At 36.0% G+C, this 12046-nt stretch overlaps 1 protein-coding gene across 17 annotated transcripts in view; it reads left to right on the forward strand.

Moving 5' to 3' along the window:
* Positions 1-12046, forward strand: part of SDCCAG8 (SHH signaling and ciliogenesis regulator SDCCAG8) — a 246791-nt gene that overhangs the window by 109741 nt on the left and 125004 nt on the right. For all 17 annotated transcript variants that reach the window (XR_006705982.1, XR_006705983.1, XM_045453149.1 and 14 more), the window contains one exon: positions 10819-10961. Coding sequence is in view for 15 of the 17 variants with exons in the window: in XM_045453149.1 (XP_045309105.1) it covers positions 10819-10961 (143 nt within the window). In the remaining 2 variants the exon portion in view is untranslated. The remainder of the gene's footprint in view (positions 1-10818; positions 10962-12046) is intronic.

Raw genomic sequence — 12046 nt, forward strand, 5'->3', positions numbered from 1 at the left:
TTTCATTATAGCGAAGTGACATTTCAGGAGAGGGTTATGTTCTAAATTCACTTTGAAAGGGAAATATTGTATGTGGTCAAAATTACTTTTGAAAATCTTACAAATTGCTCATAATTTACACAGCCCACAGGGATTCGAATGTATTGGTTTTATATGTGTTTAGAGCATTCTATTTCTACCACATTGGATACATTCATATCCTTTCTTAAAAATTCTAATTTGCATTTTTTCACTTCCATTATTGGATTAGATTGCCATTTATTTAGACAGGGACCAGGGATAAACAAGTTGGCTTATGTGTGGGACTTATTTGTATGAAGAATCCATCTGTTTCTTAGATGAACTTGCACTTAATGTACCGGGATGCTCATATGGTGAGAGGTGCACACGTACTGTACCTGACCGGAGGCTCAGTAGGTCCATGTCTCACTCTTCATATTCATTCCAGGACGTTCAGTCACTGAGATAAATGGTGGACAGAGTTATGTCCGCTTCTTTCGTTTCTCTCTTGCTGTTGCACATTGCAACTCTACTGTGTACTCGTGTTGCAGTTAACATTAGCTCTGAACCCTCTGAGTGTGTGATCATGATGAATGAAGGCAAAGATGAAATGTACCACACAGATGAAATGTGAGATTGCACACAACGGGGGCTCTTGGCATCAAACTACAGCATAGAAGAAACAGGGGAGCTTCAAAGGAGAAATGTCTCCTGCAGGTGACAAGTGTGCCTCTGAAGTGGTAGGTTCTTTTTGTAACATCGCAATTGATGGCTATCTTTTTTTAGTGCAACTCTTGATACATTTGCTGGTATTGAACCAATGCAAAATTTATTCTCAGCTAACGTTAAAACTTCACATCATGGATACATCTATCAATAACTGGTATGGTCAACGATTAGCAGATTTACATATTTACATTTCATTAATTTAAGAACCTAACATTGGGGCGCCTGGGTGGCGCAGTCGGTTAAGCGTCCGACTTCAGCCAGGTCACGATCTCGCGGTCCGTGAGTTCGAGCCTCGCGTCGGGCTCTGGGCTGATGGCTCAGAGCCTGGAGCCTGTTTCCGATTCTGTGTCTCCCTCTCTCTCTGCCCCTCCCCCGTTCATGCTCTGTCTCTCTCTGTCCCAAAAATAAATAAACGTTGAAAAAAAAAAATTTAAAAAAAAATAAATAAAAAAAAAAAAAAAAAAAAAGAACCTAACATTTATTTTAACATTGTGTCCTTTAAGTCCACCTTTTTACTCACAGTGTGAAGTCTTCTTTATCCATTGCTATCTGAGACCCGCACCTAGTGCACCCAGTCGTTCTTAGCCAATGATACTTTTGCGAAGTATCACTAGAAAAAAATTATCGCCTCTCTTTTTATGGCTTTCCAACAATCACATCTTATTTCAAATTTTACCTCATCTGGGGTCATCTTAAATTTTTTTTTTTAAGTTTGATTTATTTTTGAGACAGAGAGAGACAGAGCATGAGCAGGGGAGGGGCAGAGAGAGAGGGGGACACAGAATCCAAAGCAGGCTCCAGGCCCTGAGCTGTCAGCACAGAGCCTGACATGGGGCTCGAACTCACAAACCGCGAGATCATGACCTGAGCGGAAGTCAGATGCCCAACAAACTGAGCCACCCAGGCGCCCCTTTTTAAAAAAAAATTTTTTTAATGCTGGGTCATCTTAATGCTCCTTAATATTTCCACAATATGCTACCCTTATAATATCATCAGACTCCAAAGGTCAAGATCTTTCTTTCCTTTTTCTTTATAATGTGAATGTGCAAGCACGTAAGTATTGGAACACTGTTAACATTTTACCCTTTTAGAACACTGAAAGAGCATGAGAGAATTAGGGCACTTCAGCGTTTTAAAGAAAAAACATTACAGATTCTGAATGGCTTAATACTTTGTCTGTGATGAATGGAAATTTGCATTCATGAGAAGACAAAGCAAGCCATTTCTCTACCTCTAGCAAGCTTAAAGCATTTACTAAACCAGCCCAAAAAGTAGAGCTATCACCTGGGCTCTTTTTTGTAAACTGACTATAGAGCTGAAATGATTCTTATTTTTTCCCTTGAATCTCCTGGCGTCACAGAGCAGTGGTTTAAGTTTGGCTTAACCAAAGAGTCCACTGTATTGTCACAGTGCAGCAGAATCAATTTTATTTTAGATGACTTCAATTTTCCTTTTCTCTGGATACATACTTTTAGAAAGGCACTTCTTTTCTTCCACAGTCCCTTCTCATCTGTTTTGAACACTTGTTTTGTCTGAGAGTTACTTTAGCTTCTGAATATAAGTGGTCAGTTGATACAACTTCCCTTAATATTGAGGAAAGGAAAAAAAAAAACCTTTTGTTAAAATTCTTTAAAGAACATTTTCTTAGAATAAGGATAGATTCAGTAGTCCCATTAGAAACAATTAGAAAACTGAAAAGTTTCACCAAGATGTTACATATTGTACCTGAAAGACTGAAAGGTCAAGGCCATATTGATTCTTAGGCTGGCGTGGAGTCACTCTGTTGTAGAAGATAGAAACTGTGACCCTCGGCAAAGCAAATCCACACTCTACTTCAGATCACCACTGCTAACGTCTCATGGAGAAATGCTTCTTCAAAATTAATCTTGGCCAGGGCTTTGCAAATTGAGATCCTTGTGTTTGCCGGTGTGATATTTGATCTAAGCCATCTGAGTTATGTCCTCTTTCAGTGTCTTTGTTATCCATGCCAAATTGTGGGCCAAGAGGTTGTGGAGAGCACATTGCATCATTTCCTCTCCACCTCCTGTAAACATCTACATTTGCTTAGGGAGACAATACACAGGAGAGTGGAAAGACTACAGAGCTTGAGATCAGACGAACCCAGTTTTGAATCCCGGCTCTGCCACTATATAATCTTATGTAAGTTACTAAACGTCTGTAAGCTTCAGTTTTTTCATCTGTAAAACCGGAATAGGATGCTTATTTTTACAAGGTTGTCATGAACACAAAACGAGATTAAAAATACAAAATTTAAAAATATAAAATGCTAACTAAGACAGTGCCTGGCACGTGGTAAGCACTCAAAGATGACGACTGGTATCAGTGTTACTATCTGGTCTGCCATAAAAACATTAAATCAATGTCGTGGGCCCTTAACAATGATAACCACGAATAGAACTTCTAGAATGGTATCAGCAGCCTTCCACATCTACACTAAAAAGGGCAACCATTTTTGTCCATTTCCAAAATGACGTTTTAATCTCCTACAATATCCTTTTATTCAAATAGGCTGTTTTTCTAATTGTCTAGGGTGGAGAGTGAGTCTCAGAAACACATTTTGCTATATTCTAGAGCCGTGCTATGGTAGAATTTTCTGTGATGATGAAAACATTTTATACCTGCACTGTCTAGTATGGCAGACACAATCCATATTGAGCACTTATCCTGTGATTAATGCAAACGAGGAACTAAACTTTGTATTTTGATTAAGTTAAATTTTAACAGCCACAGGTAGCTAGTGTAACTCCAGACGCAACCTTATTAGTGATTTGGTAAAATCACTCTTAGCATCTGCAAGTTAATACAAGTGTCAACTGAGAAATACTAAATTTCCAATGAGTATATTCTTTCTACCTATACAGAACTTGACAGAAACTATCATTTCTCTCCCAAGCTATAGGTTACTGTGTCTCATTTTTCAGTATTGTATACAACTTTACTTTCTAAACTTATCCTATGAATTTATCCATTGGTTTCTGAGTGATAAATTCACACTGTCAAGTTTTTTCAGCTTCAAAACCACAAGTTCTTTGTCACTTAACAAGAACTTTGGGTTCCGGTCTTCTTACTGTTCCGTTTTTCACTTTTGTCCCCATTCTCTTCCTCAGTATGTGAATCAGTTACCCTGTATTAAAAATTATTACATGATTTTTAAGTCACATTCTGTTTATTAGCAGGGATAAATCACTGCCATTGGATTAAAATAGTTTATGTGTGCTACTTTATCTTTCCAGGTAAAGTTATCCTTCCAGATTAAGCTGACATATTTTTCAGATCGGTTTTACATTCATTTCTTTGGATATTTTTTTCCTTAGGAAATCAAGAAAAAATATATACTAGAGCTTCTCCTAATGAAACTCTTTATTTGATTCTCCTTAATTTATGTAAAAAAAGTTTTTTAATTCTCAGAAACCCACAATGCTTTTCAAATTGCAGGATTGTGAAATCGATGTTATAGGTTGCAACCAAAAGTTTTTTTTTTTTAAAGAAGTGGATAGAATCAGAAGGAATTGGACATATCTGAGTGCTTCACACATAGTGCTTCACACATAATATTGTTTTATGAAATGCTAGTTACATTTAAACGTGTGTGAAAGTGTGCATGTTTCTGAATTGTGATGTAAAATGGATTTCTTACTATGGTCTTATTTGAAGAAAAGAAACAAAAAAGATTGAAAGCCATTGTTTAACATGGTATGGTGTGGGGGCAGTAATGTCAGAAGATCTGGTTCAGGGCTTAGATTTACTCTTTTGAACCGTCATTCAATGTCTCTGACCCCAGTTTCTTTTTGAATAAATAGGGACACCTGCCCTATATGCTTTATGCAGTTGTTTTAAGGATCAAATAACATTTAAAGGTAATAGATAGTTGTAGCACTCCATATTCCTTTCAAGTGGTTTGTCAGTCATTTCTATTGAAAAAACTCATGGCTTAAAATAGCAATCATTTGTGTTCATTTTACGAATCTTCAGGTCAACTGAGATTCGGCTGATCTAGGCTGCATTTGACTCAGTGGCTCTGCTTCAGGTTATGAGTTGTGGGTTGTCTGGGCTGTGGTTTGGGTTTGGTTCTGCTCCACATGTATTTATTCTTCAGTCCAGGCAAAAGGGGTAGCAACTGTCCAGGGCATACTTTTCTAATGGAGAATCACTAGAATATGGAAGTGAAGTATTTATGACTTTTGCTTACGTTATAGCCACAAAATTTTTATTGGCTAAGTGAAATCACATGGCCAAGCCCAAAGTCATTAGGAAGGGATAGTATATTCCATTCTCAGTGGAAGGGAGATAGAAATGAAATTTTTCTGAACAATAATCTAAACTGGCACATTACCCAAAAACCATTTTTGCTCACTACTTCATTCTGAATGTGAAATGACAGCCAGGTATCACCATGCATTTGAAGAAAGCCTCTAACATAGGGGATTGGCTAAAAATGGATGAACAGAGGAAAAGGAAATTGAAGCAATATGTAATGAGCAGAGGAGAATATTTAAAATACTCTAATATTCTAATAGAGAGATTAGATATATCCATAAGGTAAAAATTACATGCTATGTAAAACAATGAAAACAAGAAATATCTCGTGGAAATGAAAAATGTGGTAGAAATCTTTTCAGAAATTCAGTAGAAGCTTTGGAAGATGAAGTCAACACAGTCTTCCAGAAGTTAGAATCAAAAGGTGAGATAGAAAGCATAAGGAAATTAGATGATAAATCCAACAGAGTGAAAAACCAATGTCTGGGAGTTCCAAGAAGAGGAAATACTAAAATGTATGACATCAAAATATTTTTAAATAATAATACAAGAAAAATTCCCCAGACTAAGAAGAATAGCCTCCAGATTGAAAGGTCTACTGAAAAACCAGCACAAAACATGAAAAAAGGCCATTCCAAGGTCCACACTGTAAAATTGCAAAATGCCAGGGAAAAAGAAATTAATATAAAAGCTTTCAGAAACAAACAAACAAACAAACAAAAAAATCACAGACTAAGTATTAAGAATCAGAATGGCACAGGACTTTTCAATTGCAGTGTTAGAATCTTTAAGACAATGGAGTAACCCCTTAAAAATCCTGAGTAAAAATTGATTTCAACATAGATTTTTATACCTAGCCAAACTGTCAAATGTATAGCTAGAAAAATGGCATTTTCGGGCATACAAATACTTTTTAAAAAGGTATTATTCAGATATTCTTTCTTATGAAAGTTGCTGAAGAATGTACTTTAACTAAAAAAGGACGTAAACTGAAAAACAGGATGACTTACAACCCAGAAAACATGAAACTCTAATAGTAGCATGTCTAAGGCTTGACCCAAGACAGAGATCAACCAGGCCAGACATAAGGCACCAAGAAGGATATATCTAGGGGGATATTTTAAAAGGAACTGATAATTTATCTGATGTGTTTTGTTATCTGAAAAAATAATATTGATGGGTATGTGACAGATCTTTTTGAATATTGGGGGAAAATGTCAGTTACCTAGAAAAATAAGCTATTAAAAAGTAGGCAATTAATTCCAGAAATAATAAAATATTGTACAAAAAAATTAATCAAAATAAGGTTTGTCTTAGGAGTGAACAATATTTCTATAACCATAATGTAAAAGAACTATTGACTAAGGATTTAACCAAAATTGTTATATGGGAAGATGAGATAGGTATGTTGAGTGACCTAAATTGTTACTTTTTTAATGTAGGGAGGTAACAGGTAATGTCTAATATTATAAAATCAAGAAATAACATTATAAGTATGTCACATAAAAATATGAAGATACATATCAGAAGAGTGAATCGGATGGGCCATTGATGATCGGGCTTGGAGATGGGTGTGGGGAAGAGCGTGGGCACTGCCCTTCTTTGTTATGAGTAGTTGAGTATTATTTGACTTAGGTAAAGTGAAGTGCTCTGATATGAAAATTTAATAAGTAATAAAAATAAAGTTACATATGTCTATGATTAAGAAAAAAAAAACCTCCTATACTACAGAAGACTATAGATAAACAGCAAAAAGTCTCCCTTTCTTGATACCCCATCTGTGGTATGATTGTCCTGAGTTAGCACTTTAAAAAAAAAATTTTTTTAATGTTTATTTTTGAGAGAGAGAGAGAGCACAAGTGAGGGAGGGACAGAGAGAGAGGGAGACACAATCTGAAGCAGGCACCAGGCTCTGAGCTGTCAGCACAGAGCCCAACATTGGGCCCGAACTCATGAATCGTGAGATCATGACCTGAGCTGAAGTTGGACACTTAACCAACTGAGCCACCCAGGCGACTGTAGCCCTTTTAACAGTTTCTATTTTTAGTTGTTCTGGTGGTTACATTCATGACTGGAAGTACAGCAAAACCTTGGTTTGAAAGCAAAATTTGTTCTGGAAACATGCTTGTAATCCAAAGCACTTTTATATCAAAGCAAATTCCCCCCATAGGAAATAATGGAGACTCAGATGATTCATTCCACCACCCAAAAATATTCATATAAAAATGATTACCGTACTGTAATATAATACAAAATAATAAAGAAAAATAAGCAAATTAACCTCCATTTACCTTTGAAAACTTTCGTGGCTGGTGTGAGGGAGACAAGAGAAAGGAGGGTTATTGTGTAGGATGACTTTCACTATCACTAATGGACCTTGACTACAGTACAGTATTAAACTCTTGACATATACTGTATTTAATGTAACTGGCAATAAGGCAGCAGAAAAAACAGTCTCTATCTGCAGGCAGCCTGACCTAGAATGAAGCAAAGCTTTTCAAGCTTACTCTTGTATGGAAAAGCAAAGGACTGTCCATAGGTTGCTTTGAAGTGACAATAAATACACTAGTGCCTATTGTGGTCACCTTCCAACATTCTGAAATGTCACTGATTTCTGCCAAACATCGCTGCCTGAGACCGAGCATCTGAGCATGGGAGATGATCACCCACAATCCTACAGAGAGAGAGAGAAAACCATTGGCTCAGTTGTGATCATGTGACGTTCAGCATCGCTTTATCAAGTTAAAATTTATTAGAAATATTTGCTCATCTTACGGAAGACTCACAGAGCAAATTACTCGCAATCCAAGGTTTTACTGTTTATCTTTTGGTAAAGTGTAAAGCTATCTGGACTTGTCTTTGCCCAGTTGGCCAAGAGATGGCCGCATCAAGTTGCACGGTAGACACTGCAGGTTAATAGTGTGCTTTGGGAGTAATGTACCACTGGCCTATGACTGTGGTTGGTCCTTCATCCCTGAACCACTGTATACAGCCAAGGAAGCAGCGCTGACCTAGTTGGGTGAGGCAAAGGGTTATCCTGCCAGTGGGAGCATGGCATTTCTGGCAAGAGAGTCCTCTTCTAACTGTTGGAGTTGGTGCCATGGCAGATTTTCCTGACTCAGGGAGTGAGTGTTGAGCCCTGGTCCAGCTGGTTACGCTATTTGTTGATTTTGATTATCTGCACCAATAAGCTCTTTTTCTGGCACAGATAATCAGAAGAAGGCGGTAATTTTCCATCTAACAAAATGCTTTTTGCATTTTGAAATTATAATAAAGTTTTATTCAGCTCTCATCAGATTTATGGGGGAAATTTTATTGAATTAGTTCAAGAACTCTTTAGTCTCTGTGATAGCCATATATCCTTAGGAAGATCATTTTATCTACTTACCACTGTGCTGTTCTTGAAAGACAGAGAAAAAAAATCAGCAATAACAGCACTAGCTGTCTTTTATTCAGCTCTTACTATGTGCTGGACACTGTGCTAACTAATCATCATCTCATTTAATCTTTATGATAGCATTCAGAGCCGGCTGCAGCCATAACTTCCATTGTGGACTGAACAATCTGATTAACAGTTGAGTGATTCATCCAAGCTCACAGGGCTGGAAAGTGCCAGAGCTGTGTCGAGCTTATAAAAAATTGTTGCATCTTTTCTTTTTAAGAAAGTTGGGGATTTTATAAATTTTCCATTTCTGTAATGTTTTGGCAGAATTCATAATTCTGGAGTCATCTTTGATGTCTCATGATAGCTTTCCTTTTATTTCCGTATATTCACCATGTTCTCTTTATGTTTGAAGTGTCTCTATTCTTATATCCGGAATATTGCAACTATCTCTTCATGGTCTTCCTTCCGCCAGTCTCTGCCATCTTAAATTGACCGTAAACATTTCTCTCATTGTTTTAAAGCTCAGCTTCTCTCATATTGAGTACCTTTTAAAACCATTAATATCTCTCCATTATCTATAAGAAAAATACAGCTTTAATTTGTCTAGAATTTAAGACTCTTCACAATGTGGTCTCATCTATCATTCCATGAGTTAATGTGCCCTTACCTTCTTTCCCACTTTTCTTGCCCATGCTAATATATCCCTAATCTGACCTACTGAAGCACAGATTCTCTCTACTGCTCACTTGTTGTTTCTTATGTGCTTTGTATTTTGATAGTTTTCTATATATGTATATGTCTCATTTACCCATCTGAATTAACTCCTGAGTATAGAGATGGAAACTCTCTGAGCCCACCATAATATTCAGTGTGGTTTCTTGCATGTAGCACTGTGTACAAAATTAGTGAGTGAATTTTTGAAGTTTTAAAGTCAACATATTATTCCGATTCTATACATGTTTGTCTTTGTTAATTTTGTAAATGTTAGGCAAATAAAACTTAATAGACATTCACGTTTTTTCATTTCCTTAATTATATTAAATTATGGGATTAGAAATTGGTATAGCTTTATCAGTTTGAAATTTTTAAAGAAACAGGTCAGCTTCATTTAGTGTTCTAATCTGAAAGATACAGAAAATCTACTCTGAATGTAAGTGATAGGTTCATTATTACATAGGTTTTTAAAAATAAAACAATATCTGAGAACTTGTAAGTTGTTTTATTAAGTTGCTGGTAATGTACAGTTTTGATGGGGATAAACTGGATATTTATATGTGATAAATGTCAAAAAAACAAATCATTTAGTTTATCTTCCTGATGCATTAAATGTAGTTGGAGCATATTGAGTAATGATATGAGGAAATTGAGATGTACTTAAATACTAAGTTCAAAACACTTAGACATGATTTTGTTTTCCAAAAGGAGATTGCATTTTTGTGAATTAAAATTGCTTCTTGCTTTCTGTTGAATTTGAAAATGTTTCTACCCTTTACTTTCCCCTTTATTTTTTTTTTTTTTTCTGGATTTAATAGCCTGAATATCTATCTTTTATTTTTTGTTAATTTATAGATGTTGTATGATAAATAAATAATTATCCTTTAATGTGTGAACTATTTAAAACTGTGTTCCATATAAGGTAGTTTTGCTTCAAAATATTTGAGTTTCAGTAAGATGGGGATAATTTCATCCTGAGACTAGAGAATCATAAATTTTTATATATCATAAATTTTTATATATCATAAATTTTTATATATTTTAGATGTTCATATTTATTAACTGTAGAGTGCTTTTGTTGCCTTTTAATGCAATTTTAGTGTAATATTGTTTTAGCTCAGAAATCTCATATACTCTAAAGGCTTGAAGGTTCTCATGCTATATTTTTTTTCCTAAAAAGTATTTTTTTCCAAATAATGTTGAGCATCATAATGATGCCTTCTTTTACACCTCACATTTTTTTAAAAGGTGTAACAATTTACCCTTCAGTTTGGCTTTCAAAATATCCAAATGAGACCATAAATATACCTTTCAGAACAGAGTCACATATTTGAAGTAAATCACTGCATGTATCTGATCTAATCTCACAAATGAAATTGTTGTATTTTTAAAGTGGTGACATTTTTAAGTTAATACTGTTTTTAAAAGGACCAAGCCTTAAGAATGAAAGTGCAGATAATCCATTTTGACTACTCTCATTTAATCATTTCATTTCTGAAATTAGACTTCATCTTACGATCCAAAAAAACCTCACTAATGTGCATTTTTGGCTGGGTTAATTCCCTTTGTCATAAAATGGAAGCTAGCCTAAATTTTCTAATAATTTTTCATCCCATTAAAATTCATGGCGAAAATAAAAATGAGATAATTTTGAATTCAAGTGCATATAGTTTATATGGATGCTTCCCCCCCCCACCCCCTCTCTACCTAAGGAAATAGAGAAATTGAGATTAGAAGTCAGTGAAAGCAAACAGCACTTGGAACGGGAGCAGCAGAAGGCAGCCGGGGCCAGAGAGGAGTGCCTGCAACTGACAGATCTGCTGAGCGAGTCCCAGCACCAACTGCACCTCACCAGGTACCCCTAATCCCATTACGCGCCAGAGCACCAATTCCATCCCACTGATTTTTGCCACCGGCTTCCAAACAGTTGTTAGAGTTCGTCTTAGTCATTCAATTCACACACAGCTTTCAGGCATATTAAGAGAAGTGGAGATGTGGAAAGCAAAACACCCAGACATGTGAATGATAAGTGTGGCAGGGAATTATGATATATTACAAAACCTTTCATCGGCAATGCTCAAATATTTAGGTGATTCTCTATCAAGATGAGCAACATGACATGTTCCTCCTACCACCACCAGTACCTCTCCTGTTAATTCTGTGTCTAATAAAAATGTTGAACTGAAAGATCTGAGGAAATGTATTTAGGAAAAGAATCAGATACTGTCAGTGGTGAAAGAGACCCAAGTAGAAGGCATCCCAAGATGCAAACTGAGATGTAACTGATACAAAATAAGGAACCTGAGTCCTAAGACGGTATAGAATTTAGAGATGGAATTGATTGACACTGTTCATGTTCAAACGGTTACATAACTGTGCCCTGTACCACTGTGGTCTCAAATTACATGGCTTCTGTCATGAGGTACTGTGAGGTGATTGTCAATGTTGTGAAACTTTAGTGAACGTATAGCTCAGCCCTGGGTTACGATGAGACATTTTAGATAGCAAGCGCTGTATAACTTGCTGTGTGGAAAACACACACATGCGCGCACACACACACACACACACACACACACACACATGCACACAAATGCATATACACAGAAATTCAAATAGAGATCGTAAAATTTCATGTTACCCATATAAGTGGTTTCTTCTCACTTTGAATTCTAGTACGATTTTTCATTTTTCAGATCAAGCATTTAGGTTTGTTCAGTTCTTACAGTTTTTCCATTTTTACAGAGAACTTTGTCTAAATACACATGTAAGTTTATAAGCTTTGATGTGGCTCATAAATTAGAAAATCCCTGGTCTTTTCATCATAGTAATATGTTGAATTTAAACTACGAAAGGGGACTGATCCCTTTTACATTAAATATGACAATGTAATTCTGAGCACGGTATGATAACAGATGGAGGAAAAGCACCACTTGAACAGCC

Source organism: Leopardus geoffroyi, chromosome C3, assembly GCF_018350155.1.
Source record: "Leopardus geoffroyi isolate Oge1 chromosome C3, O.geoffroyi_Oge1_pat1.0, whole genome shotgun sequence".
In the NCBI taxonomy this organism is placed as follows: domain Eukaryota; kingdom Metazoa; phylum Chordata; class Mammalia; order Carnivora; family Felidae; genus Leopardus; species Leopardus geoffroyi.